This window comes from Aspergillus nomiae (genome assembly GCF_001204775.2).
Source record: "Aspergillus nomiae NRRL 13137 chromosome Unknown contig00079, whole genome shotgun sequence".
Lineage (NCBI taxonomy): Eukaryota > Fungi > Ascomycota > Eurotiomycetes > Eurotiales > Aspergillaceae > Aspergillus > Aspergillus nomiae.
Genome location: NW_015378134.1, coordinates 53,881 through 81,567, shown reverse-complemented (window position 1 = coordinate 81,567; position 27,687 = coordinate 53,881). Strand labels below are relative to the sequence as shown.

Here is a 27,687-nt window from a genome sequence, read left to right as displayed (position 1 = left end):
TGCTAGTTCTACTTTTATTGACATTGATAGCATCGAACGAAGGATATGGCAGGGAGGTAGTACCCTATATGGAGGTCGTAATATCAAGAACTGTCATCTGAATCGGTCATATCCTGTTCACCCATATCATCAGAGCTATCGAATTTCGCAAACTCCATGCCCGAAGCATCTCCATAAAGCTCAATGCGTCTCTGGTCTTCCAGCCATCGCATAATCTTATATTCTGCTTGGGAGACAGCTCGGACGAGGGTAGATAATGATACCCCAACCACCTTTGCTGCCGTTTCGTAGAAAGGCCGCGCATTCTCGGGCAAATCAGATTCCATTCTCCACCGCACATACATTGACCCTGGCCGAGGGATATCCAAGTCATCCTCAGCGATAACTTTCCGCGACTTAAGTTGTTGTGTAACTGCTCGTAGCATTGAGCCTATAGCTTCCTCGTCATCTTCGTCCGGAGGGCCTGCTACTTCTTGAGAGTCCGTGCCGGTTGGTCCAACGGGAAATAGCTCGCTTAATGGATTTGACGCTTTTCTCAAGGGTTAGAGGCACAAATAAAACAATTTGTTTCGATGCCGCCATACCTTTACTATTGTCGAGCCAGTTGTTCTCGTACCAATTCATGTACTCATCCAGTTGACTCGGTGTCATGTTGAACACATCACGCTCATTCACTAAGATTTCATTACCTTTGCCAATTCTGCCCCTTGCGGTTTCTCGGCTATCGAAATGTCTCTGGGTTTGGGCCCAGAGCTTCCAATCGATGACTTGCGTGGTTGGTTCTTTTGCCGAGGTAGGGTATCTCTTAAGGTCGTCGAAGGGGAAAAGTAACTTAGTCGATATAACTATTAGGCTAATCAACTGGATTTCAGGTAGGTCATGAGGTCTACTTCTGCCGGTAAGACCTTTCGGGAACTCGAAGGAAAACCCTAGAAGATCCTGCAGTCTTTTCACGGAGGAGTAGATGTCAACTAAGCCATATGTTAGTGTGTGGGCCGATCACCCGCACTGCGATTGCTTCTTACTTGGAAGAGCTAGTCTCCTAATATAGTGATATAGTATCGGGGGCAGATTTAGAGCTGGGAAGTGTACGCCAAACTTGTGGCGATAAAGGAGTGACAATTGCAACACAGCCTTATGGAGGTGCTCGGCTTTCAGCAACCTCTAAGAGATGGTCAGTATATGATTCTGAGAAAGAGAACAAGGCTGCTGACCGTGGTCTCGATTATTGAGAGATACTCCTGAGGTAATTTATCTCTCATTTCACGGGGGATTGAGCGTGTTACGCGAATATAAGGGATATCTCCGGACATGATCATCCTGAAGCGCGGGAAGTCAGATCATGATTTCCATCCGATACCCAGCCTAGGGGGTTTACCGATGAAAGTCCGCGACACCGACTGGAAGGCGCATTAAGAAAGCCCCTAGATAGCAGAGACCGACAGAGTCCACAAGTCGGGGCCATTGCAGATTCTTCCCGCCAAACCTAACGAGGTCTGGCTCCTCCTGGTCCGCGGTGGGCTGTGAGCTGAAGAACTCGGTCTCCTCGTCACCTTCGGATGGATTTTTTATCTTGTCCGAATAGGTTTCCAGACGAAGAGCCCACAGGTCACGGACAACATGCTGTACTTCATCGTCAGCCGACAGCATAGAATGAGATTGAACCAATGAGGGCGCACCTCAAGTTGCGCCGGAAACCCTCGGCTTTGCACCAAGGCATGGCACTGCTTCCAGAGGATCAACTGATACACCTGCAGGAAGAGGCTGTAAGCCTGTCGGCCACGATATGCTGACAGAAATAAATTAACACCTGATGCGAGTCCAGGCAGATCGGCGACGCTTACTCTTTGCACCCTTTTCGGTCGCGGCCTTCTTCACCCGATTTGTCTTGCCCTGCGTCCCAAAGTCGTCGGGCTCTTCTTCAACTTGCCGGCCCTTGTTTTATTTCGTAAGCATGGCTGCGAGGTTAAGATAGGCTACGAGCATACCTCTTGCTGATGACCCCGTCGGCAGAACCAGAGCCCATTGTCGAGATAATACCGAGTTTCACGGCACCCTTCCTGCCCACAGACCCCTCTGGTAGTGTACTCCATGGAGGGCACAGGTGTTCTTCATTCTTAAATCATTCAGATACTAAGTATAGATAGAGGTCATGGGCCTTTTCCTTGTGGTGTGGGGTACGTTTGTGGTTGAGTGCTGAATGCGGGCAGAATTGAAGTTGTTTTGGAAATTTTCTTTTTCTGCCCTCACCTTCCCATGGCATGGAAAATCATTGCAAACATATTTAGCACCTCGCAAAAATTTACCTAACGTAGAGTACTGTCGGCTCACGGTCCCCAAGGATGGATTTATATGTTAATTTATAGAACCGTTACATATATTAACCAGTCTCTTGTTTCGGCCATGCTCTTTTTTGGGCTTTTATTCTGTCCCCATTTCCAATCTTTATAGAAGCTTAAACCTACGAGATCGTGTTTGTACAGGTCGGAAAAAGGAATAGAACCAAAAACAAAAGAAAAAAGAGCCACTTGTGAATTAGGTAGAGCCATTGAAATTTTTAGAATTCGTCAAAATATCGTGAAAGCTGGACTCAGACTGGTTCCCGTCATGACAAAGCACGCTTTACGATGCCAACTAAACGCAACCCTCTCCAAGGCTCAATCGTCAATATAAGAGCCAGGTTGGATCTCGCCCAAAATGTGACATCCTTCACAACCCAAGGGTCAAACTTCAAGGATACCCTGGAACACACAAGGGCCAACGGAGCACAAATAGAGTCCATGACTATGGTAATTTAGTTACCCTTGGGGGCTTCCTTGACATCCATGGCGCACTCCTCACCCATGGCAGCGAGGATGATAACGTCTAGCTTCGTTAGTAACGACCGCACGGTGAGCACGGTGTGGGATACTTACTGCAGTCCTTGCCATCGTCAAACATGGTCTGGATCCTGTCACCGAGCTCGCCGTCGGGGAGCTTGACGTCGTCCTTGCTGTCGCCGTTTTCATTCATCAGGTTCAGGAAACCATCGTCGATATTAAGCTATGCGAAATCAACAAAAACTATCCTGGCCAGGGAGGTATCGACTTTTCGGGCTACTTACAAGCTGGTATTCGGTACGCTTGACGAAGGGAACATCCATGTTGTGGGTGGAGGGGGACAGATCTTCAAGCTTCTTGCCGGTGAAGATGTCGAGAGCGACCAGGTGAACCTTGGCGTGACCGTGCTTTCCGGTCTTGGAGGTGGACATGTCGACAATCTTGCAAGGGCGGCCCTTGATGACAACGTGACCGTTCTTCCTCAGGGCAGAGCACTGCTGGGGGTAGGTGGTGGAGGCACCGGCATCACCACCGGCATCGGTCTGGAACTCCTATAGAGGGAAAATGCCGTCAGCTATAACGGTAATGAAATGGGCTGAAGATGCGCAGACGCATTTGCGTGCAAGAACGAGGGGAAGGAGATCGTGATGCGGGGCTGAAAATGCCCAACAGTGCAGGCATATAAAATGGGGTGGAGAGAAATGTGGAGGAGCGAATACATACGTGGGTTTCGTCAGCCATGGTGATGGTGTTGGTTGGAGTGAATGACAAGGAGAAAGGTGAGATTCAAAAGGGAGAGACACAGAGAGGAGGAAGGGGGTTGAGTCGGAGGAGAGAGGGGAAAAGAGAAAAATTAGAAGGTTAAAAGAGACGAAGAGAGAATTGAACAAAATCGCCGAATTAAAAAAAAGTATTTCGTTGTGGCGGGGTGTTGATGTCGCTAGACCCTAACAGGCTTAGTCTCGGATATGCTGTGCCTCTGGCCTGCTTGGAACGCCGTAGCATCTCGACCCGTCGTCAATGGTTGTCCCTCTATTGGTGTACCACATGGTGTCAATGGAAACTACCTACAAAGGTCTCCTGAACATCGGACCTTATACCAACCTCTCAATTCTTTCTTTTTTCCCCCCATTTCTTATCCACAAGCCCCTTTTCCCCTCCCCAGAAGCTTATATTCACTGTCTAACTGTGTTGTTCTCTCCTTGGCACGAGTGTGATTGAATGAACTGTTGAAACGGCCTTTCTCAATGAGGCCAGTGGACTATAGCTCCATACCTGAACGCCTCTCCGGGCTAGCCTTTCACCATGTGGCTTGACCGCATGTCCGGTCATTCGACCCCTCCAGGACCTCCGATTGATAGTCGCAGCAATTCCCCCCTTCCTCGACGGCCAACTTCTCGTCTATCCCCCTATGCACAAAATAGTCGCCCGCACCCGAGTCGACCTGGATCGTCCTTGTCTAACTTACTCACCCCTAGCGACTCCACTATATCTCTCTCCGCCACCCCACGTGGCGATGACTCGGTCTTGAGACAATCTCCTGCGAGGCTCGCCCATCTAACGTGGCGGATCCACTTGATGTACTAAATGATGTTATTGGAAAACGAAAGGAAACGCTGGCGGAAGCAGAATCGCCTGTCTTATCTTCTACACCTGAAGCAAAGCCGTCGCAGTTGGTGGCGGAGATCGACTTTGGAGACCTCAGCCTCGAGGAGTTTGTCACGAAACCAGATGAGCCGAGGAGGGTTTCAAATAGCGACATTGGAGCGCAAACAATCCAACAGTTCGAGAAGGAAAGAGATAAATTTCAGGATCTACATTCGGCTATCACAGGCTGTGACGATGTTTCTAAATCGGTAGAAAAGTACCTGAATGACTTTCAGACTGAGCTCGGTGCAGTTTCGGCGGAGATAGAGACTCTCCAGACTCGATCCATACAGCTGAATGCAATGCTGGCGAATCGACGCAATGTAGAACAACTTCTAGGGCCCGCTGTGGAGGAAATTTGCATCGCTCCAAAAGCTGTTCGACTAATTGTAGAGGGGCCGATTGATGAGAATTGGGTCAAAGCGCTGAATGAGATCGAGAGCCGGGCAGCGACTATCGAAGCCAAAGCTTCTAGCCCCAGTAGCACCAAGTCGGTCGAGGATGTTCGTCCACTGCTGAGTGATATCAAGAAAAAAGCAGTTGAGAGGATCCGGGACTATCTGGTCTCACAGATCAGAGCCCTGCGATCCCCAAATATCAACGCCCAGATTATCCAACAGCAGCGCTTGGTGAAATTCAAGGATTTGTATAGCTACCTGTTCAAAGCACATCCCACCTTGCGGGGGAGATTGCGCAGGCTTACATCAACACGATGCGGTGGTATTATCTATCTCATTTTACTCGCTATCTTCAAGCGCTTGAGAAGATCAAGGTGTACCCTAGCGATCGAAATGAGGTTCTGGGGGGAGATCCCTCAGCTCCAAAATCAGGTGAGCTTTTTTTTTTTTGTTTTTTTTTTCTCTCGCTACGCTCCTGAATCTGACCTCGCTATAGGGAATCTTGTCCCCGGTGGGCGGACTGGTCCCGCGGCTCATGACCCATTCTCGCTCGGCAGGAGAATTGAAGTCTTGCGAACTAGTAATCACATGGCCATATCTTCATATGTGGCAGAGGAAGACACGTCTTTCCACGGAATTGAGGTCCCTTTCAGGAACTTCAACCTGGCTTTGATGGACAATGTCTCTGCCGAATACTCCTTCATGACGGAGATGTTCTCCACTTTGTCCTTCCAGCAGATATCCCGCAAAGCTACTGAAATATTCGACCCGGTCTTTGCTCTTGGGCAAGGACTGACCAAGCAGTTAGTCGAGCACACGACCGACTCTCTAGGCGTCCTAATTTGCGTACGGTTGAATCAGCAGGCTGCCTTTGAACTCCAACGTCGAAAAGTACCCGTTGCTGACGCGTACATCAATGGTATAAACATGCGGCTCTGGCCGAGGTTCCAAGTGATCATGGACCTTCACTGCGAGTCTTTAAAGCGGGTAGCTTCGCACACAGGCCGAAGTGCCGTATCCGCCCTATCTCTGACTGGCGGGGATGACTTGAACCAATCCTCAGCGCCCCACTTCCTTACGCAGAGGTTCGGTCAGTTGTTGCATGGCATCTTGGTGCTGAGTAGTGAAGCTGGAGACGACGAGCCGGTGTCTAATAGTTTGTCGCGGTTAGCAGCCGAGTTCGATAACCTTTTGGCGAAACTGAGCAGGATCGGCGGCGATGCGAAGAGACGGGAAAGATTCCTATTTAATAATTATTCTTTGATTTTGACTATCATCAGCGTATGTTAGTTGCCTCCTCTAGGAACCGCTTTCACTGACGTTCAGACAGGATACCCATGGCAAGTTAGCAACCGAACAGAAAGGGGTAAGTGCTAGACTCTTCGCTCTCTACCCAAGCAGTTAGACTAATGCTATCTAGCATTTGGACGACATGTTGAAGAATGTTGGAAAGCGTGGTTAGAATCCTCGACTCTAGTTTAATCACTCGGAAGATACATAAGATACTATAGACATACAGCTTCTACGAATCGCTTCAAACTCCTGATGTAGATAGCATACAGATTTTGCGCATGCGCTCTAGTACATGAAGTGTGACCAAGAATGACTTAGCTCTCATATAATGCATGCATGTATTAATGCAGCGATTGTGAGGTCGCCTGAACCTTTACCCAATCTAGAACACACAGACACCTTTCCTTATCGCCGCGCTCTTATCGCCGGACTCCACGTGGGGAATTGCGCCATTGACAACAACTCCCCCTACTTGAAAAAAGACCTGGTCAATGAGCCCCCTAGATTAATCCAACTCCATATCTCAGAGAAACATGGCTACGCGTACGAGTCTCTCTCTTTCGAGGAAACTCCTCCACCCGCGGCGCAGCTTCTCCAGCACGCGAACAGCCAATGCAGATGTCACCCATGCGGTAAACACCTCCTCTCCTTGACCCTTCTCAGCGCACTTTACAAAACAAACGCTCATTCACACAAAATAAAAAGGTCATTGGTGCGGGAGTGGTCGGTCTGGCAGTGGCCCGGGAATTGGCATCGAGAGAGGGCACATCAACCATTCTTCTGGAGAGACATGATGCGCCAGGCACGGAGACCAGTAGTCGCAATTCGGAGGTGAGTAGTACCCCCCCCCTTGTTTGCATTGAATCAACGCATTAATTACAATTGGCTTTTTTCTTCTCTTGCACACAGGTCATCCATGCCGGGTTATACTACGGACCCGATACCTTGAAAACCAAGCTCTGCATCAAAGGAAAAGAGATGATGTACGACCTATGCGCGCGCAACGGACTCCCTCATCGCAACACGAAGAAATGGATCGTCGCGCAGACAGAAGAGCAATGGGCTGCGGCGCTGAAGACCCACGAGCACGCACAGAACATAGGCGTACCGACGCGACTCATCGGTCGCGCAGAGGCTCAGGCTCTCGAACCGGAGGTGCAGGCTCTCGCGGGGATTGTCGAGAGTCCGACCACGGGCATCGTAGACAGCCACTCCCTGATGACCTATCTGCAGGGCGACTTCGAGGACCGCGGCGGCGACTGTGCGTTTCTGACGAACGTAACGGGAATCGAGGCGCTGGACGGAGGAAAGAACGGATACCGGATCACGGCGGTCACAAGCGACGGGACCGAGACGTCCATTACAGCTGAGACGCTGATCAACAGCGCCGGGAACTACGCGTGCTATATCAATAACATGATCCTCCCGCCCGAGCGACACCGCACCCCGTACTACGCCAAGGGAACGTACTTCTCGTACGCGGCGTCGTTCCCGAAAACCTCCGTGCTGGTCTATCCAGCCACGCTGCCCGGCCACGGCGGCCTGGGCACCCATCTGACTCTAGACCTCGGCGGCCGCATACGATTCGGCCCCGACGTGGAATGGGTGGACGACCCGAACGACCTCGTGCCCAGTCCCGCCCGGCTGGCGCAGGCGCTCCCGGAGATCAAGGCCTATCTACCCAACGTGGACCCGGAGGCAATCAGTCTAGACTACTGTGGGATCCGGCCCAAGCTGGGGCGCGGTGGGGCCGTGAACACCGGCAAAGGGTTCCAGGATTTCATCATCCAGGAAGAGGAAGGCTTCCCTGGGTTCATTAACCTGCTAGGAATCGAGAGTCCAGGGCTGACGAGTTCGTTGGCGATCGGGGAAATGGTGGAAGGCCTGCTGTACGGGAGGAAATGATGATCGTCCCACATGCATGGAAGGATTCTTAAACAATTTTCATCGTGTATATACCCGCTGTACATAAACATCGCATGCATATGCATATGCAAACCATAGACGAGAACTATTTTTGATACATCATATTCTTCAGTATTATTAAGTTTCATACAGCCCTAACAAGGAAAACCCACTTCTCCCGAGGTCTATACAAAAAAGAACACGAGAATCATCTACGAGAACGAAGAAAGCCGTTACTCATCGCTCCACCTTATTAAGCTTGTCCAGATGCTTAATTGGTAGCCAAGCGGAAGCAATTCGCCATCCAGCCTCTGGTTACGTCAACACTTTTACCATTTCCGGGCCTGGTTTTCCAATCCGATGTGCCCCCCATTGTCCTGGGGTTGTCGTGTTGGTTCTGGACCAGGTTCGAGCTGGGTTCTGTCTAACTTGCTGGGTTCGTTGAATGGGTGCTATATATTCTCCGGAGGGATGTACTCGCCACGAAGGTGTTTCTAGGTTACTTGTCGAATTACATTCATTTTACTCCACCAGACATTCCTCTTTCTCTACTGGAATCAATCACTCATTATTTGATTTCCTTCTCTTGGGTACTTTATACATATGAATATACATTACAGAACAATGCCGCATTCAACCCAAGCATCGGATCGTCATGTATCAAAACCCTCCTACCGTCATCAACCATACTCTCAACCCCAGCCATCCAAGAAGTCGAAGTCCCAATCAAAGCCTAAACAGCCCAATACATACAACAGATGTTGGGATTGGATTGTTACAGATGGTAACTGTCACTACGCCAAGAACCGTTCGACATTCCGAAGCTACCGACGAGCGCCGGGCAAGATCGCCGGCTCACGTGTCCTTGGTGTAGGGAGTGTTGAACTGCGTGTCCGACGGCGCTCGGGCGATGGAGAGATCAACACACTTGTGCTCGATAACGTATTGCATATGCCGAATGCGCGGTGCAATGGGTTGAGTCTGCCAAAATACCGTGAAACACACCCATTAGCGGGGGTAGATGGCGAAGGTGACCACGTCGAAGCGCGGAGTGACGATGGATCGGAGCCGGAGTGGTATGCAGAAAGGTACCATGGACTACCAAGAGTTGTGCTTGCGGGCGAACCTCAGGGAGAATCACATTTGAGCGATGATGGTCATAATATGCTTTCTGTGATGGCTTCGAATGAGGAGATGGAAAAACTTTGGCAGAGGGTGCAGAATAGAAGTTGGGTGGCGTAGGGTGATTTTGGTGCGAGGTGATCCGTGACATGGTTTACAACATTTTCGTGGCTGTTCAGCGTATATTTGATCGTTTGCGTGAGGGTATTTGGTATGTGGTCATTGGCGTAGAACTGTGAGGTCTTCCATGTGTATACCACCCGTATGTGGCTGAATATAAATCATCCCATTCAGATTGGTATTCGATGCGAAACTGATAGGGTCCTAATGTCCCACCGCGCATTCATGTCCTCGTTCTACACACTCGTGGTCAAGCGCTCGAGGCGGCTTCCCAGGTTCCTTCTGCAGGTCACTTGGAATATTGGAAGGATCATCGTGCGATAATTTAAAAAATGGCCGACCCTCGTAGGCTCAATCCATATCCATCAGGACGTCGCTCATTATATAGAGCACGTGGGAAAATTTGCGAACGCTCCATTTCCCAGTATCCTTCAATAGGCCCGCATAGTCCAGCAAAATTCGTCGCGCCGAGTGATAGCCGCTCTGAAAAGGGACTCCACGGAAATACACCGTGCCCCCTTTTCGAATGAAATTCACCGCTGCCTCATCCGATTCTGTACACGATTGAGCCCCATTAGGCTCCATAAAGCTGGTGAACCCCTCGCCACACAGACCATTCCAGTCTATATCATCCAGGATGTCGATTGGAGTGCCTCCAGTTTGTGGCTCAGTGCTATTGGGCACCATGTATATGTACAGACCCAAGACGAGAGCTGCGGAAAAGAGTGAAAAGACTGAATGAAACGTAATGTGATCCGATGCTTTGCGATGGATCATAATTTTGTACACGTGGGCTGCGTGGAGACAAGCCCTCCGGGCGGCTGGTGTTTGCGACCAAGCAGCAATATCATCGAGGGCTTTCCGCGCTGGGCCTGGACCTGCACGGCCTGCAGCCAGTTCAAAGATTTGGATATCTGCTGTGAGATTCATACACATGTTGTGCCACAGGATACTAGCGTTGGGGTCCAGGTGCCCTAGGATATAACTGTATTTGCTAGCAATCTGGATTTGAAGGGTTGAAAGACATCTGGCACGGCCATCCATGGCGTAGGTGTGACATGGAGCGAATGGGTAACTTGCGCGATGTGATAGGAGGCGGTGATATGCCTCTGAAAGCTTCAGCTGCACCATTGATAATACTGCATGCATGCCAAGATTATCGACATGGCTGTCCAGTGATGCGATCTCTACATTTTCTGATGGAGACAGCACAGTGGGCATTAACATGCACTGCCCCCCACGAATCAACTGTACCCACTGCGCTGAACTCTTGGCTTCAAAGAGCACTTCACTGCATGGTAAAATGAGCTGAATAGTATCGGAGACGATGATGGGGCTGGTGGACAGGAATGATGATAGCCAGGCATCTAGAACGAGTAGTGCAATAATTAATCTGCTTGGTCAGTGAGGGTCTGGGCTTCATTATATCGGGCGACGAACCGTTTAACAGATTCTACTTTGCTCCAGGCTTTCCATCTCAGAACATTGTCTGTAATACTTTCAAACATACTTTTGTCGAGCAATTGGCCTTCGGTAGCCGAAAACAAACCGTGCCTTTGTGCGACCTATCCTGAGTTAGTGTGAAAAGTTGTGGATAGTCTTCCATATTTACCGATATGAGGTTGACGTAGAGCATCTGGCTTTTCTCGATATGGCCCTTCTCCTATATAATAATTAGCAACCAGTAGCATTTCGGCTGAGACACTACGTACCCCAGTCAGAGCAGCTAAATTTAGAAAAAGAACGGAGGCTCCAAATGCCGACATAGTGTTTCCCGAGCTTTCAGTGTCAGCAGCACACATGGCCAACTCAGCTGTGAGTTTCTCCAGGACGAACTGGTAGAAAAGGATATCAGTAAATCAATGGTCCGCGGGGTTTCTCTAGACGACATCTTACAGTGAAATTCTTGGAGACGAAAGAAGCTGTACCCTGTGTTCCTAGGAGAGTCATCCCAATTAGGCACATGACATAGAGTACCGAAGGACTGGTGTTTTTGGCGGAAAAGGTCGGGAGATGGATAAAGGGCACGAGCGGATGAAAGATGCGAAAATATAGGTCAAGTGCCATGTCTAAAATTTCAGCGGGAGGAAACTGAGCAAGGGCGACCAGTGCCGAGTCGTAAGCTGGAGGAGCGTTGGAAGTACGATTTCGTTGGCTGTAGAGTCGCATATATCCGAACGTGGCATGCAGGTGTCTTCTGCAGTCCTCATCAAGACCGTACCTTGACTTCTGCAGCAAGACTGGCGGACTGCTTGGCGATTGCCCAGGGCGCACCGCAAAAATATTATCTATGCTGCCGTACGCCACATCCCGCCAGATATCATTGATAAGGCGCCCGGTGCTATTCGATGGACCTAACCAACAGTTCTGAACTTTGGCAAATCTGTCATTTGGAATAGCTGCACCGGCTTTTGTATCGCCTATATCAGTGGAGGGTCCATCATGTCGTTCGGGGCGCTGTGTTGCGGAGGTACCCACGTTCTCCTCAATCAGACCAATGTTAGAGTCATGTCCAAAATCCAAAGAACCAGGATATGAAGTTGCGTCAGAAGGATTCAACCATAGCTGAAGTGATTCGTTTGGCATAGGATCAAACACAGGCCCTCTGTAGGACGGTTGGTATACCGTTGGTTCCTCGAAATACGTTTGTTGGCCAACCACGAGCATTGAATTGGCATCAGGCTCGGTGCGCGCATGCTGAGACGAGACGTCCGCCAAAAAGTCCAGGGATGATGGGAGACCTGCTGCTGCAGCGATGGGCATGTCGCGAGGCTCTACCGCTTGCGTTTGAATTGAAGTAGAATAAACGCCGGCATCCACATTAGGAAAGAATTGTTGACCATTTTCAGGGATATTGGACGGTTGATAGTGGAAGTCCTGGGCAGATGCCGCGGAGGGCTGTTGGTTGAGTGCCTTGGTGGTCGTGTGCGCAGCTGGACCGTTATGGCCCTTAGCATGCCGGCTTAGAACATCGCTGGAGTTTGTAAGTCACAGCCGCTTACCCGTCGAATGCGACCTGTGTGTGTGCAGGCTCTCCAATGTTTAAAGAATGCTGATCGCGTTGGAAGCTGCATACCTTCGAGAGAACCGTTTATGGCAGACATTGCATTCGTAGGGCTTTTCTTTAGTATCTGTGATATATTAGAAACCATCCCGGAGAAAAGTCCGGGCGAGATTAACTGACGGGACCGTTCATGGCGCTTGAAATGCTCTGTCTTTTTGAAGCGACGGTCACAGATGTTGCACTTCTTTATAACCATGATGGAGCTTGCGAGGTTGCAAGGACAGATAGTTAATTGAGGTCTCCGACCGTGAGAGCATTGCACTCAGTCAAAGCAGTCAGGATAAAAAAGGAGTCGACCGACGACAAACGCTTGAGGTGTAGAAGAAGTAGAAGGGAGAAAAAGAATGGGGCATGCGGGATGGGGGATCATTTTGGGTTTCTAACCTCTGCTAGTAACAATACCTACTGGTAAGTAAGTTGGATACATCCATACATACATTACTACCAATACCCAATGACTGGATATCATGTCGGTAATGAATAGTATGTAGTATTGCTGACTATCAGTGCAGAAATCCGACTCCAGTAGCCCATATCGTTCTCAGTAATGTACTCATTCAAGATGTACATGAGTGATATGATTGTTTGAATATAGATGTTGTTGCAACCCGAATAGTACTTACTACATACATTTATACCTATAGCCAGCTGCAGAAGTGGTGCCCCATTTTAGTACCCCGTGGGGCAGCTAGATCGATGTAGTACCTGGTTATCAACGCCCCCCGACCAAAAGCAATTACAGGTACTGTAACTAGTCACTCCTTTTGAGATTGTCAGTAACTGACTTCAGATTCCCATCGATCAAGTATTCAGGTATATTGCCTGTATTCAGCCCTGATAAATTACAACCTTCTTGGCGGCAGGCGGGGGAAAAGTCGGCATTTGCGGAGCCGTTCAATTGCCGACCCCGGTCTCCCGCAACCCTATTTACTAGTACGAGTATAACCACTTATACTACGACGTTGGAGCGTCCTCTTGACTATTGATATTCATGCTCAAATCCAGGATAGGTAAGGAGCAACATATATTGGTCATGAATTGTGTTAGTATCGAGACTTTTCTCAACTATTACTATCCTCTAATGATCGACACAGATAGTATGATCCGGATTATCTATGGCCCTGACCCAGACATGGGAATTGATCCAAGCTATGACACGCTAGACGTATTGGCAAGACTCGCGATACCTAAGAGAGTTAATAAAACAATAGACTCAGGGTATCCTAAGCTAGAATAAGCCTTCCGGAAGCCCCGGCCCACGGACGGCTGGATGACGCTCCGTTCTCCAATCACAAGCAAGCGTCAGGACTACACTCAGACTGCCAAGTTGCAGAAAACGTTTACTTTGGCGCAAGTCACATTTATCAACAGCTTAAATACCCCAAGTCAACCGTGTGGGATTTCACAGTCTAATCGAGAACCCTGAAGAGAAAAGATGGCGTCGGTTGCTACAGTACAAGACAACAACTCCGGCATCACTCGTCGCTATGGATCAGGCTTGGTCGCTGTCTTTGGTAAGTTACTGATGCTTGCTGCCCTTGGTCTTGTGGCGAGCAAGCTTTCATACATCGTCATTTGTCAGGATGGTCTTTGCAAGAATTTCTACTGAACACACACACAAGTCGGTGCAACTAGCGGAATAGGGGAATCGACGGCCCGCGCATTTATACGCAACACAGACGCCTCTCGTGCCTACCTCATCGGCAGAGATGAGACAAGAGCAATGCACATTATCAAAGAATTGCACCAGATAAAACCGGAGTCACAAGTCACTTTCATCAAATCAGACGTCTCTCTGTTGCGTGAGGTAGATGATGTGTGCAGTGCCATTCAGCAGAAGGAGGATAAAGTCAATATCTTATTTCTGAGCCCAGGGGTAGGGACAACGAACGGTCGTGACGGTATGATGATCCTACTTCGAATCAAGCCACCAGCCTGATACTGATCCTTCTTATCTGAAGAGACCGACGAAGGCCTAGACAGAAAACTGAACCTTCACTATTATTCCCGGATGCGATTTGTGACAAATCTCCTACCGCAACTTATGAAGGCTGGTGACAGCAGTGAGCATGGGCTGCCACTGTCTCGCGTAGTCTCGGTTCTTGAAGCCGGAGGCGAAGCTGCTCTTCAACTTGATGATCTCTCTCTTAAAACTCACTATTCCGTTCGTAATTGCGCAAAACATGCAATCACCATGAACTCTGTTTCAATGGAGCATCTAGCTGCATCTTACCCACAGATCTCGTTTATCCACTCTTTCCCAGGAGTTGTTAAGACACGCCTTGACCGAAACTTCAGCACTGCTACTAAGTATGCTATTACCGCCTTGATGGTTCTCGCCAGGCCATGGGTGACTGATTTAAACGAAAGTGGAGAAAGACATCTGTATGCCGCGTCGAGTCCACGGTTTCCTCCACAGAAATACAAGGATGGTATACCTGATGCTGCGGAAGGTTCTGATGGTCACCCTGGGAGTGGGTTTTATCGACTTAGTTCAACCGGGTCGACATATAAACCCAGCAAGATCATGGAGGTTTACCGTGCGGAAGGGGTGAGAAGTTCGATCTGGCAACATACACTTGATGTCTTTGCAAAGGTCCGTGGTGCACCAGACGTTGAGCCATGATGCTAGACTGTACTTCATAGGACGGTCTTCACTGTTACTACAGTGAGGAACATGTAAATGTGCAACATCAGATTACATAAAGTTCAGTTTCAGTTTCTTTAGCCCTCGTCTAGCTCTCCAATAGTTACTGTGCACGATGATGTCTGGACACCCCTTGATGACCCACGACCACTTCTGAGCGAACACCTCCGAGACTTCCCAATTCTGCGGAAGCCAGGGATCACCCCAGACCATGACCCCAATATCGCCAGTGGTGGGGTCCATCATATCAGTACACAGCTCGCAATCGTCGAATGACTCATCGGCCATGACAAGATTATCCCGCATTTGCGGAAACGGGAAACAATCTAGCCAGGGATGATGAGGTATTAAGGATTGAATAGCGGTGGGAAGGAGAGCAGCTGGGATACTTTCCTTATCGCAGGGTCCCGGCATATGAGTACTGAAGGGAGAGATGACGTCCTCTTCCATTGCATCCATGCGTAATCCAAGGGCTGCCATATTATCCAAAAAGGCACGGAGAACGTTGAATTTGCTCAAGGTAAATAGATGGTCGAGGCATGGATCTGCGGCATAGTATCTTTCATACGCTTCTGTGTTGAAGCGCGTCATCATTGCTACCGCCTCTGAGAACGTTGTGGGTCGAGGCATCTGTTGCGGCCCTTTGACTTGGTCTGGCCGTGGAAGTATCAATGCATAGCGCCGCGAGTCTGCCTTGTCATTCTTGGACTGCAAAAGAAGAGCCTTTTGCCGGGCATGGCGCTTTCTTGCTCCTATAAAGGAGTTAGTTTGTGCCGAGGTTGGGTTGTGAAAATAATCAACAAAGGTCGTAAGCTACAGAATAATAAAATGCCGTGATAGAGAGTCAAGGTGTGCGTCCAGGGGACCTACGCAAAGCACGTTGGTTGAGTTTATTCTGCAGCCTCTTCCGAAGAGCAGGATCTGTGATCCCAGTCCAGTCGTCGTCCTGCCGAGGGATCCGCTCTTGCGAGGACACTAGACGAAGCTCGAGGGGTGATGTGGAGACAGTATCATTCATGTTGTCCTGTGAATGGGTAGTAATTATCACACATATACCTGCAAGAGGATGGAAGAACGAAAGGGGCGCAAAGAGTCAAGCTGCAGACGGCTCCGATTGCGACTCCACTCGACTGCCTGGTGGCAAATGTGGATCACTAAACTCAGCACGCACCATGTTTATGAAACGGATCCTTTATCCACATCCACCATCTGTGGGATCCATGGATGCAGCCGGATGACAGATTTTCAGCCAATCACCGACAATTGGGTATATAGTTCGAGTTAATGAAGTAACTAAGTATATACTCCTATACCCCTGCACTGCAATAGTCGCTAAAAACTGTGTCTTTGTGGAAAGACTTTGGATGTTGAGTGAGGAGCTAGTGAAGCAGAAATTCGACTTTCAGATCCACACGGGACATGCAAAGCCCTGTACAATGCCAGCGTAGTTAAGGCTAGACAGAATACTGAGGATTTAACAAAAGACTTCATTTCTTGCAAATCAAGGTTTAAGGCATTGAAGAAATATACAAACATAAAATAGCAATACATAATTAATATTACGCACCTATTACACACACACACACACACACACACACACACACAAAAGAAAATGCAATCTCTAGAAAGTTATCTCGCTATGTCCTGAAAGCTCGCCCTGGACCCACCTAAACAATTCTTCCTGAAGATCATGATTCTGGCTCAGTTTAGAACCAGATTCCGCCTTCCCAATAGGCCCATAGTACTGTCCGTGTTTCGCGTCGGGGCTTACAGCCGCGAAAATTTGCGAAAGGGCGCCCTTTTCGACTGGGGTTCCAGCCAAGAAAATCGCGGCATGGAGGAAGGGTCTGAGAAAAGTCCCCGTTGAGGCATGGTGGAGGTTCGTGGCTACCATACCCGGGTGGACCGGGATAATCTTGACTCCCGCTTCCCTCTCCGCCAAAGCTCTAGCATAGTGAAGATTGGCGAGTTTGGACGTCGTGTATCGCTCAGTAGTATGTCGGTTTGGGGCGCTCGTTCGAAGCTCATCAAAGTTGTAAACGTCAGTGGGCGCGCGGGCGTGAGCGGCAGACGAGAGCATGACCATACGGGTCTGGCTATTCACTTTTGCCGTCTTGAGCAGAGTTGGTAGAAGCAGCTGGGTCAATAAGGCTGGGCCCAGGACATTGGTGCCGAATTGAATCTCGTATCCGTCCTTGGTGACATCCTCTGGGGTCATCATGATGCCGGCATTGTTGATCAGAATGTCCAAGCGGGACTCTTGACGAAGGAAGTCTGCCGCTGCTGCTTTGACGCTTTCGAACGATGCAAGGTCGAGCTGTAAGGAACGGATGTTGGTGGACTTTGGATTGTGCTGTTTTAGCTCCGCAATGGCTTGTTCAGCCTTGGGTTGGGATCGGGCGGCGAGATAGATAGTAGCCGGGTTATGTTGGCTGAGCTGGCGAATGGTTTCATAACCAAGACCCACGTTGCCTCCAGTGACGATTATAACCTGGCCGTGGAGATCAGGAATGTCCTGACTGCTGAATGTAGGCATGATAGGGTTGACTCGGCACTGCGCTGGGAGTTTGTCGTGGGAAAGTAAAGTAGGTTAAGCTAAAGAACAAGTGTGGTACAATGAGAAGAAACCGAAGGTTGATGGTTAGGAGACACAGGTCTGGCGACAAGAGTTTTCCTTTAGAGCCACTACTTGACTCCTTTGGCCGTGCTTCGTTATATAGGCACAGAGTGCCCTCTAGCCAGAATCTGGCCAGAAACCTTTCGTCAAAATCCGACCGGTAAACTACTTTCTGCATCAACATCATCTAGTATAGTTGCGCAGCGGATATGATGATTGGTTGAAATTGTATCATCCAACTACATCCATGGATCATGGATGGTATCCACTATCAGGTATTTGCTCATTGATTATTGGATGAGTAGGTATGGATCCACCAGTTAGTACTGGATTGATGTTACTCGAATTTCATTAACGATTGGTTGAAAATCCGTCATCCAATGAATGTACAATCGCCCTACCTATGCTTAGCAATTTCAAATAACAGGGTAGACGAAGCTGCATTCGAAATGTCACTGTGGCGATGCAGATAATTTTGGCTAGCTGTGTTACTGGCGATGATGATGCCAAAGGCAAAGTTCGTAGGGCATTGCTGTGATTCTGATCAATGGCAGTCTATGGCTTCTCGGAGTAAAGCTGTAAACAAGCCTGGCTAACCTCTAAATAGTGCTATCATACTTGACTTACTATACGGATTACCTCCCGCCAAAATACCCTCTGGTAAGCCTCATATAAATAGTGATGAGGAGAATATCTGCAAGTTGGTTATTGGTGTTATTGTGTAAACTCATTGGATTATATTCATCATTAGGGTCAACGTGTCACATGAGCTCACACGACTGTCAAACAAACGGCCCCAACTCTTGGATACTCACGGGGATAGGGCCGTCGAAAGCATCTAGACTCGATATTGTATCTGCGAGTGTTCAAGTGACCGTAGTACTAAGATCGTGGGGCAAGAGCTGTCTGTCTAGATCGCATCTCGACTATAGGGTCATGTAATTTGGCAAATATATGGAGCAATTGATGCGGCGACAAAAGTACCATAACGACAACCAGCATCCACGTTGGGGAAAGTCGATCTCTAACTTAGTGTCTTCTACAGCGTTGACCGTTGACGCTAGTCGCTTTGGCCCAATCAGACTGTCAGTTTAAATTAACTATCCGAGTCTAATCGCCCGAATGTTACGCTACACTACGCACCCAAGTGCAGATGGTTCCCTCACATGTTAGGTAATGCTCCACTAAACGTTGCGATTAGTGGCTCTTTGCAAATCAGACCGGCACAAGTGGCAGCGTAAAGTAAAGAAAAGTGGGCACGATGCCACCTTGATCGGTTTATCACACCATTCGAGTTACTCCCCGGTCCACTGACAGGGATATCTCGAGGACGAAGCCTCGGGAAGGGCAGCTGCTTTAAACCACAACGTCCGCCCTCTAAGATGAAAGAAAAAAGTCTTAAATCATGTCTGCTTCAGTTCCATTTGCTTCTTTGCTGAGAAAAATGTCCGAAGAAACGTCCCAAAAAGCTCACTATTCGTCTGTACTCGGAGCAGATCCTTTACTAATCGATGTACGCGCCTCAATGCAGGGTCTTTATGTGGTTGGCTGACATGGCCCAGGATAACTCCTCCGGCGGAGGAAATAATGCTGGCGATGAATACTCGTTCGTTCTCTGTTTCTTCTGGAGGATCAATAAACACCAGCAGAGAGCATAACTAACAGCGCATTGCAGAGCTCTCACCTCGGCAAGTGGGTTGACCTCAATGAGCGCTAGCATTACCGATTATAGGTATGACCTCCTGATGCTTGCCCCACAAACTCTGAACGTTCGCCTGGCTGAAACGGTGTCTTTGACATGATTAGATATGAGGTATGGGCAGGAAACACATTAGGTAGTGGGTTTAAGCTAATCAAATCTTAATAGAATGGACGTCGCTATCACGCTTATCGTGAAGGAATATATATAGGGGTAGATAGCGCATCGCATAACTAACCCATCATACGGATTGCTAAGTCTCCAATAGCCGAATGACGAAGCAGAACAAGACCGCATGGGCCTGGTGCACCATATATATTCTTTATTGCTGGAACGAAAGCTTCATCTGGCGCCTCTTGACGAGAGCCCCAAACGTGTTCTTGATCTGGGCACTGGGACCGGACTTTGGGCCATAGATTTTGCGGAGTAAGGATGCATAATTATCGCCCATGTTCTCATGCGTTAACATCCACACCACCTTATAGCGAACACGAAAATGCTCAGGTTATTGGTAACGATTTAAGCCCTATCCAACCGAAGTGGTATAGAGTCTGTTCCTTTCTCCCCCCTCTTCACTACTGTAATTCAAGGAGTGATTAGAGCTTATGCTTTTTCCAGGGTACCGCCGAATTGCCAGTTTGAGATAGACGACTTTGAGTCAGACTGGCTGTATAAAATGCCATTCGACTATATCCATGCGCGTGAACTGTCAGGGTGTATAGGCAACGTCGACAAGCTTTTTCGGCAAGTATTTGACCATACAAGCTCTGGCGGCTACTTTGAACTCCAAGCTGTCAGCGCCCATTTCTTGTCCGATGATGACACCGCCGAAAAGGCTGTCACTGCTCAAGAGTGGATGAGACAAATCCGTGAGGGTGGTAGAAAGTTCGGTAAGCCGTTGGATGACGCTTGTCAGTGGAAACAGAAAATGGAAGATGTTGGCTTTGTGGACGTTACAGAAACGTTACTTAAGGTTAGTAGGCGAACTGTATACCAGTGTATCATTCTAACTCGGCCTGGAATACAGATACCCCTAGGTACTTGGCCTAAGGATGCGAGAATGAAAGAACTCGGGAAGTTTGGGTTCGTTGGGGAGCTGCAAGCCATTGAGGCTTACACGCCTGCACTTTTCACGAGAGTCCTTGGTTGGAGTGAAGAGGAGATGCAAGTATTGATGGATAAGGTTAAGAAGGAACTCTTCGACCGATCACTGCATCTATATCTTCCAGTCCATGTCGTCTATGGTCGGAAGCCTTGATGTCACGACGTCGTAAGTTTTTGGTTAATACTGTACATACATACATACAGTCGCTTTGACATATATATATACACTCGCTGACTTGATATTGGAATCAATGGCCAAGGAGCATGGCAATCTAGCCAACAAAACTCAACAAACTGTAGCTAGTAAGGAGGATTGACATTATTAACAAGGTAATTAGAGAGTTGTTAGGAGGATGTAAAAAACCCATTGCCGATGTGACTCCCGCTGTCGGAATGGTAACTTACAATCGATACGTGACATTTCCGATGACTATCCGTACCGTTTTTATCTAATCGATCTGATCTTGTTCTTAAGATCGACCTCGAAAGTGTTCCAATGGGTTATACCATTCTACTTATAGGTGCAAGTCGGGACCTAATTCATAGTGAGAGATCAAAGCCCACTCTGAAAATTGACCTAGAACTTGAACTCATCCGATGCAAGGCCCCAAGTTGTCTCCATTCCCCCGCGGGGATGAGGGTTCTTCCCTCCGCGATACTGTAGTTTGAATACAGTGCCATACGCGGCAGTACCCCAAACCTCAGCCGGCGGTGGGCCCGGCTTCGGAAGGCGGCAAAGCGGTCTGCGACGACCAGGCGGATAATCACTTTGTCGGCTTTGTATCTAACCGAAAATGTAGCTGGTTATCGACCATCATGTTGGGGTCGGAGCTGGGGTCGCTACGGTGGTGGCGCCGCTATGGATCTCTTTTTATTGCCCTCTCTTCTTCTTCGTCTTCTTTCTTTTTCCTTTCCTCAGTTTCATACTCACCGCGGTTTTGAGTCCATTGTCAAAGGTTGGTCGGCACGATGTCGCGACCTTTCGTCTCTATGTTCCGCCCAGTAGGGCGGCGGAACTTCTCCGTCTCAACTTCAAGAAGAGCAATTGATAAACTATGCGAATCAGCTCAGGAAGCCGTTAAGGACTTGAAAGGGTCCTCTACTCTCCTGGTTGGAGGATTTGGTTTCTCGGGTGTGCCCAATACTTTGATCAACGCTGTGCGTGATCGTCCGGAGGTCACTGATTTGACCGTGGTCTCCAACAATGCCGGCATGCCGGGTGCTGGTCTTGGTACGTTGCTAAAGGAAGATGGCTGCGACGCCAGCAGGATGTCAGCTAATACCAAACAGGACAGTTGCTGGAATCCGGACAAATCGGTAAAATGATTGCTTCGTTCATTGGTGAAAACAAGGTCTTCGAAAAAATGTATCTGAATGGTGACCTCGCATTGGAACTTACTCCCCAGGGTACCATTGCTGAAAAGTGTGCTGCTGGTGCAGCTGGTGTCCCTGCTTTCTATACCCCCGCGGCTTATGGAACAATTGGTCCGTCTTCTCGAACTTCTTTACCTTTGCTAGGCCAGACGAGCTGACAGTAAACAGTGCAAACTGGTGAACTCCCCGTACGTTACAACAAGGATGGCACTGTGGCGGAAACGTCCAAGCCTAAGGAAACCCGCGAATTTAACGGCAAGAACTACATTTTGGAAGAGTCTATTTTCGGTGACTACGCCCTGGTTAAGGTCCACAAGGCCGATAAGCTTGGTAACTGCCAATTCCGCAAGGCGATGAACAACTTCAACGAGGCCATGGCCAAGAACGCCAAGTACACCATTGTTGAAGCAGACCACATTGTCGAAGTTGGAGAGATCGACCCCGAGGATATCCACCTGCAGGGAATCTACGTCAACAAGGTCATTCAGAGCCAGGGTGAAAAGCAGATTGAAAAGCTCACATTCGCCAAGGACCCTAGCGAGATGCTCAAGGCCGGTGAGTCCGTTCTTGATCTTCTTCCTTTCTTCAACATAATTTCATTTCTCACAATCACCTAGGTTCCGGTGAAGCCACCGCCCGTCGTGAGCGTATCGTCAAGCGTGCTGCCAAGGAATTCCGCGACGGAATGTATGTCAACCTCGGTATTGGAATGCCCCTGATCGCTCCTTCGTATCTCCCTGAAGGCGTGGAGGTTGTCCTCCAGGCCGAGAACGGTATTCTGGGACTTGGTGGTTACCCTAAGCCCGGTGAGGAAGACCCTGACCTCATCAACCCTGGTAAGGAGACTGTCACTCTGGCCAAGGGTGCTTCTGTGTTCGGCTCTCAAGAGAGCTTTGGTATGATTCGCTCTGGACGTATTGATCTTACTATGCTTGGTGCTCTCCAAGTGAGCCAGTATGGAGGTAGGTCTTCGACTGTGTTCCTGAATTCTCCGTCACCCTCTAACAGCTGCCCATAGATCTCGCGAACTTTATGCTTCCTGGTAAGGTGAAGGGTGTCGGTGGTGCCATGGACTTGGTCGCCAACCCCGAGAAGACCAAGGTTGTTGTGACTATGGAGCACGTCGACAAGAAGGGCAACCCCAAGATCTTGCCTGAGTGCTCTTTCCCCCTGACTGGCCCCCGCTGCGTGTGGAAGATCATCACTGATCTGGCCGTCTTTGAAGTCAGCCCCACTGAGGGTCTGACCCTCGCCGAGCACGCTGAGGGTGTCACTGTTGAGGAGATCCGCAGCAAGACCGCCGCTCCTTTCAAGGTTGCGGATGACTTGAAGCCCATGTTGTAATTATAGATATCCATGCACATATAGAACGTTCAATTGATTTCGGTTTTGCTACGAAGAGGTCTCAATATTATTAATCATTTCCTGCTCTTATGCCGTCGACGCTGGAAACGGTTGTCCGATTTGTATTTGGCATTCAAAATCAAGTCATCACTCATCGCGCATGACCCACTACGCCTCAATCTCTCACTGGCCTCAGTCGCTATAAGTCATTGGTCTCTGGCTGCAACTCGAAGTCATGGGTTCTGAACATGCACGTAGTGCAGGCATAAGCTTATAAAGTTTGACATAAACCTGATACGGAAAAGAGACACGTGGGAGTTATGACAAAAAGCACTTCTACCTCATCGCTCCCGTATCACGACTAGCAAGTGTCTCCTTGTCATACTCGGCCTAATCATCCTGCCAATCAAATGTTTATTCAGTCCATGCAATTCAATTCATGCAACAGTTGCCTTCTTCGTTAATCTGCAGCACCGCCGACGCCGACCCTATAGTTTTCTTGTAGGTAGATAGTCTACAATCATTATTTCTATGAAGACCAGAAAACTGTGCCTCAAGTGGCCAGATTCTTTCTTCTCAGAAAGTAAATTTGAGTACCCGATGCACTGACCCTCAACCAATGCAGTGGCGAGGACTTATGGACTACATCATCCGACCCACTCATGCATGAGCGTCAGGTCGATTCTTTTCCGGAATTCAAGAAAGCTAGTTGACATGAAATATATCCAATGCAACGTGGTATAGCGGCACTTTAAACCTTGGAATAACCAGGCCTGTTGCTGACTTTCCTGGTTGCTCGACGCTCAACATCCTGACGTCGCTCATATCCATCTTGATTGAAGCTTTACTCTCAATCCCCATCCCTCAATAAGCAATATCATTCGCCCGTTATTGGACAAAGAAAGGCGAATATACTTGTTATTGAATGAGATACAGTTCCTCAAATGTCGATCTGGGTGACTATGAGAGAAAAAAAATCAATCCAACAATTTTGCGTCTTGAATAATAGCACATTCCATCATAGGTGATCATTGAGCATGAAAATGACGAATGCCGCCATGGTCAAAGCATGTATGGAGTACTATAATGCAGTCGAAAAGACATATAAGGTCGTGGAGGGTTTCGAGATACTGTACAGGGTGTCCAGAGCAAAACCTTGAAAACGAGCATTGCAACTTTTGACAGCGACAGCATTGACATCCATTATCATTGATTATTTACCTGCTTTATTCCTCTATCCAAGGCATTCGCCCCTTATTGCATCCATCGAAATGGATCGTTACCTTTCCACTCACGTTAGCCAGAGGCCGAACGCCATCGCCATCGAAGACGATACCCAGAAATTGACCTATAAGGACCTAGGACGAGAAGTCGACAAGCTAGCCTTGGTATTGAATAGTTACGACTTGAGCCCCGAGGAGCCGATTTGCATCATAGAGGGAATCAACTCCAAACTAGTCATTGCCCAGCTTGCGGTCATCAAAGCAAGATTGACCTGTGTGCCGATCGAGCCATCGACGCCCAAGCTTCGTCTGAATGATATGCTCGCTGATATCGGAGCCAAATATATTCTTTCTGACAAGGAAGACATTGCCAATAATATCGATCACACAGTGATTCCTATAACAAGCCAGAGTCCTCATGTTACTTCCGATGTGCGAAAAGACAGCCAAGTAAACGGTTCGGTCCATGACCCAGACCACGAATATCGCAGCCATATTTTGTTCACATCAGGATCAAGTGGAAGACCCAAGGCTGTTCAGATACCAGAAAGAGCTATTATTCATCTAGTGACTAAAACAGCTTGTACGCCGCTGGAACCCTCTGACCGCGTTGCACTTATCAACAACCCTGGCTTTGATATTTCTCTCTTCGAAGTGTTCGGTCCCTTGGTCGCAGGCGCAACAATGGTCCCCGTACCTCGCATGGTTGCGACTGATCCGTTCGCGTTCCGAGAGTTCATCGCAGAGAAAGCTATCTCGGTGATATTCTTGACGGCGGCGTTACTTTCTATTACTGGCTTCACCTGTCCTACGGCTTTCCGCGGTGTTCGACTTGTCTTGAGTGCCGGAGATGTGCCCAGTGTGGCTGCCGTAAAGGCCATCATGAAATCCTCTGCACCTCCAAAACATCTCTGGAATACATATGGCCCAACAGAAACAACAACGTACTCTACTATGCACGAAATTAAAGCTGAAGAGCTCCAGCATGATTCCTTAGCCATTGGTGGGCCAGCTGGGGAAACTGAATTGTGCCTTGTAAATGCAAACCTGAAACCCGTTACGAAACCCGGTGAGGTAGGCGAGATCCTTCTTGGGGGCCCCGGTATGACCACAGGATATATCAACCGCCCGGAGGAGAACAAAAACAGCTTCGTCACCCTACATGGAATCGAATATTACCGAACCGGCGATCTAGCAAGGTATCGTGTAGCTACACCTGACGTCCTTGAGTTTGCTGGCCGCGCAGACCATCAAGTAAAACAGGATGGTTTCCGCGTGGAATTAGGAGAAATCGAACAAACCCTCCATGCAAGCGGGTTGTTGTCCGGTGCTGTCGTACGGCAAATTACTTCACCAGATGAACACAAAGAGCCGTTCCTTGTTGCATTCGTGATACCTGCTATTGCTAATACAGTTCGTGCACGTACACTCTCTGAATACCTCAAACAGAGATTGCCATCCTATATGGTTCCGAGGGATTTTATCTTTTGCTCGGAGTATCCCATGACGGCGCATGATAAGGTCGATCGGAAAGCATTGGAGCAGCAGTATCGAGAGAGTCGAGAGAGGCAAGGGGTCGCCAATGGCGAACAGACAAATGGCCATGGAAGTGGCACTGCAAGTATCGTGAAGTCTCTCTGGTCATCCTTGCTGAGCAGGGACAACATCGACAACGAGGATGACTTCCTTGCACTTGGAGGAACGTCTCTTCAGTGCGCCGCTCTGATAAATAAACTGAGGCATCACTTAGGAAAGACGATCTCCATGCGATCACTTCATGAGAACTCACGACTTTGTGATCTGGTTAATTACCTTGACGAATTTGCTGAAGGAGGAAATGCACCGGTCGAAGCAGACAAGTGGATCGCACACTCCAAGATCGCCGACTCTCTGCATGCGGTGCCTGATTGGCAAGCAGAAAATGAAGGAAAAGTATTCATATCAGGTGTCACTGGATTCCTCGGTGTCAATTTTCTGAGCCGATTCCTGCGGATGCCTACAGTCAAAGAGATCGTGTGCGTCGCACGGGCTAAAAACGGCATTACACCTCGAGACAGAGTGGAGGCGACGTTGGAGCAATATGATCTCTGGGACCAATCGAAATCACATATGCACAAACTAAGAGTCTTGACTGGAGATATATCTCTTGATTTACTTGGGCTCCCAGCAGAGCAGTTTGACTGGCTGGCCAACTGGGCAAGTGTGGTCTTCCATCTGGCGGCCAAAGTTAACTTCTGCGATCCATACCAAGCCCATTTTGACTCTAATACACTGGGAACGAAGAACATGTTAGATCTTGCTGCTAGTGGACGGCGAAAGGCCTTCCACTTCATGTCCAGCATCGACGCATGGGGCCCAACAGGCTGGTATTCGGGACCCGTAGGTGCCTCGAAGACGAGCCTCTTGAGCGCCACGTTCGAGGCTTATCCTTCGACATCGGCTATGCCCAAAGTAAATGGGTCTCTGAAATGATGGTCCGTCGAGCTCGCGACCGTGGTCTTCCCACTGCCATCTACCGGCCTGGATTCACCGTCGGTGACTCCCAAACTGGGGCTGGTAATCCGGATGACTTCTTTGCACGCTTGATAGTCGGCAGTATCAAACTGGGTGCATTCCCGGTTCTTCCACGCCAGAGAATGGAGTATGTGACTATAGATTACGTACTCGATGCTACCCTTCATATCGCCTCTCGTAACGAAAACCTCGGCAGATCATACAGTCTGGTTGCTCCCGACCCGAAAGACTCGGTGAACCTCGAACAGACTGTTGATGTAATCAGGAAGCTCGGATACCCATTGAAGCATATCCCCTACTGGGACTGGGTTCGCATGCTACAGAGAACTAGTGATATGGATAATCCCTTGCTCCCTGTGATGCCACTACTCCAGGAGCCTGTGTTGAATGGAATCACCAGGTTTGAGACAAGTAGGGATACGCCTCACTATGATAGCTCCAACACTGTTGCTGCCCTGAAAGACGCACCGAATATTCAATATATGCCATTCGATTCCAAGATGCTGGGCAAATTCATTGATTTCTGGGAGAGCAAAGGATTTTACAAGATGCCACATATTGGTAACTGATGATGGCATTTCGAACTATTGCTACCCAGTACCGTCTTTCGCGTTTCCATGAGATGGTTAGTCCAGAACCGTTGTTGAATCAGATATGCATGCTACCTCCTTTTCTGTGAATTTTATTGTCCCAGTAAAAGAAATACCGTCTCCACATAGACAGGCCTTTCTTGTCCTTCTTTCGTCATTGTCGTGGTTAGTATTTTATGTTTTTCCAATATTAGCATAGTGTTCATC

At 48.7% G+C, this 27,687-nt stretch overlaps 12 protein-coding genes across 12 annotated transcripts; 7 read left to right on the top strand and 5 right to left on the bottom strand.

Moving 5' to 3' along the window:
- Window positions 1-83: 83 nt before the first annotated feature.
- On the bottom strand, window positions 84-2,093 carry ANOM_003815 (TFIIB-type zinc finger domain-containing protein; the record flags this gene model as incomplete). The annotated part of the gene is made up of 8 exons (XM_015549072.1): window positions 84-529; window positions 585-971; window positions 1,026-1,164; window positions 1,215-1,320; window positions 1,379-1,623; window positions 1,680-1,789; window positions 1,845-1,935; window positions 1,989-2,093. The coding sequence occupies 8 exons, from the start codon at window positions 2,091-2,093 to the stop codon at window positions 84-86; spliced, it is 1,629 nt and encodes a 542-aa protein (XP_015408434.1).
- A 701-nt stretch (window positions 2,094-2,794) lies between these two features.
- On the bottom strand, window positions 2,795-3,560 carry ANOM_003814 (Eukaryotic translation initiation factor eIF-5A; the record flags this gene model as incomplete). Its single annotated transcript, XM_015549071.1, has 4 exons — window positions 2,795-2,865; window positions 2,916-3,042; window positions 3,104-3,370; window positions 3,543-3,560. 4 exons carry the CDS (start codon window positions 3,558-3,560, stop codon window positions 2,795-2,797), a joined length of 483 nt encoding a protein of 160 aa, XP_015408435.1.
- Window positions 3,561-4,124: 564 nt separating this feature from the next.
- Window positions 4,125-6,326, top strand: ANOM_003813 (putative GARP complex subunit (Sac2); the record flags this gene model as incomplete). Its single annotated transcript, XM_015549070.1, has 6 exons — window positions 4,125-4,343; window positions 4,430-5,095; window positions 5,164-5,296; window positions 5,361-6,145; window positions 6,195-6,230; window positions 6,285-6,326. 6 exons carry the CDS (start codon window positions 4,125-4,127, stop codon window positions 6,324-6,326), a joined length of 1,881 nt encoding a protein of 626 aa, XP_015408440.1.
- Window positions 6,327-6,690: 364 nt separating this feature from the next.
- ANOM_003812 (NAD(P)/FAD-dependent oxidoreductase) lies at window positions 6,691-8,062 on the top strand (the record flags this gene model as incomplete). Its single annotated transcript, XM_015549069.1, has 3 exons — window positions 6,691-6,789; window positions 6,863-6,988; window positions 7,067-8,062. 3 exons carry the CDS (start codon window positions 6,691-6,693, stop codon window positions 8,060-8,062), a joined length of 1,221 nt encoding a protein of 406 aa, XP_015408441.1.
- Window positions 8,063-8,686: 624 nt separating this feature from the next.
- ANOM_003811 (uncharacterized protein) lies at window positions 8,687-9,304 on the top strand (the record flags this gene model as incomplete). Its single annotated transcript, XM_015549068.1, has 1 exon — window positions 8,687-9,304. The coding sequence occupies one exon, from the start codon at window positions 8,687-8,689 to the stop codon at window positions 9,302-9,304; it is 618 nt and encodes a 205-aa protein (XP_015408438.1).
- A 351-nt stretch (window positions 9,305-9,655) lies between these two features.
- On the bottom strand, window positions 9,656-12,564 carry ANOM_003810 (FTFMHR domain-containing protein; the record flags this gene model as incomplete). Its single annotated transcript, XM_015549067.1, has 7 exons — window positions 9,656-10,697; window positions 10,745-10,869; window positions 10,917-10,967; window positions 11,017-11,139; window positions 11,201-12,278; window positions 12,381-12,435; window positions 12,489-12,564. 7 exons carry the CDS (start codon window positions 12,562-12,564, stop codon window positions 9,656-9,658), a joined length of 2,550 nt encoding a protein of 849 aa, XP_015408439.1.
- A 1,239-nt stretch (window positions 12,565-13,803) lies between these two features.
- On the top strand, window positions 13,804-14,994 carry ANOM_003809 (uncharacterized protein; the record flags this gene model as incomplete). Its single annotated transcript, XM_015549066.1, has 3 exons — window positions 13,804-13,882; window positions 13,991-14,269; window positions 14,330-14,994. The coding sequence occupies 3 exons, from the start codon at window positions 13,804-13,806 to the stop codon at window positions 14,992-14,994; spliced, it is 1,023 nt and encodes a 340-aa protein (XP_015408420.1).
- Window positions 14,995-15,066: 72 nt separating this feature from the next.
- ANOM_003808 (bZIP transcription factor) lies at window positions 15,067-16,033 on the bottom strand (the record flags this gene model as incomplete). Its single annotated transcript, XM_015549065.1, has 2 exons — window positions 15,067-15,767; window positions 15,886-16,033. The coding sequence occupies 2 exons, from the start codon at window positions 16,031-16,033 to the stop codon at window positions 15,067-15,069; spliced, it is 849 nt and encodes a 282-aa protein (XP_015408419.1).
- Window positions 16,034-16,636: 603 nt separating this feature from the next.
- On the bottom strand, window positions 16,637-17,551 carry ANOM_003807 (uncharacterized protein; the record flags this gene model as incomplete). The annotated part of the gene is made up of 1 exon (XM_015549064.1): window positions 16,637-17,551. The coding sequence occupies one exon, from the start codon at window positions 17,549-17,551 to the stop codon at window positions 16,637-16,639; it is 915 nt and encodes a 304-aa protein (XP_015408416.1).
- Window positions 17,552-19,076: 1,525 nt separating this feature from the next.
- On the top strand, window positions 19,077-20,589 carry ANOM_003806 (class I SAM-dependent methyltransferase; the record flags this gene model as incomplete). Its single annotated transcript, XM_015549063.1, has 8 exons — window positions 19,077-19,145; window positions 19,195-19,238; window positions 19,308-19,401; window positions 19,500-19,544; window positions 19,600-19,757; window positions 19,817-19,873; window positions 19,950-20,304; window positions 20,359-20,589. 8 exons carry the CDS (start codon window positions 19,077-19,079, stop codon window positions 20,587-20,589), a joined length of 1,053 nt encoding a protein of 350 aa, XP_015408415.1.
- An 815-nt stretch (window positions 20,590-21,404) lies between these two features.
- ANOM_003805 (3-oxoacid CoA-transferase) lies at window positions 21,405-23,206 on the top strand (the record flags this gene model as incomplete). The annotated part of the gene is made up of 5 exons (XM_015549062.1): window positions 21,405-21,666; window positions 21,726-21,920; window positions 21,978-22,364; window positions 22,427-22,771; window positions 22,828-23,206. The coding sequence occupies 5 exons, from the start codon at window positions 21,405-21,407 to the stop codon at window positions 23,151-23,153; spliced, it is 1,515 nt and encodes a 504-aa protein (XP_015408418.1). The 3' UTR covers window positions 23,154-23,206.
- A 1,218-nt stretch (window positions 23,207-24,424) lies between these two features.
- Window positions 24,425-27,459, top strand: ANOM_003804 (putative NRPS-like enzyme; the record flags this gene model as incomplete). Its single annotated transcript, XM_015549061.1, has 2 exons — window positions 24,425-26,709; window positions 26,760-27,459. The coding sequence occupies 2 exons, from the start codon at window positions 24,425-24,427 to the stop codon at window positions 27,457-27,459; spliced, it is 2,985 nt and encodes a 994-aa protein (XP_015408417.1).
- Window positions 27,460-27,687: the final 228 nt, after the last annotated feature.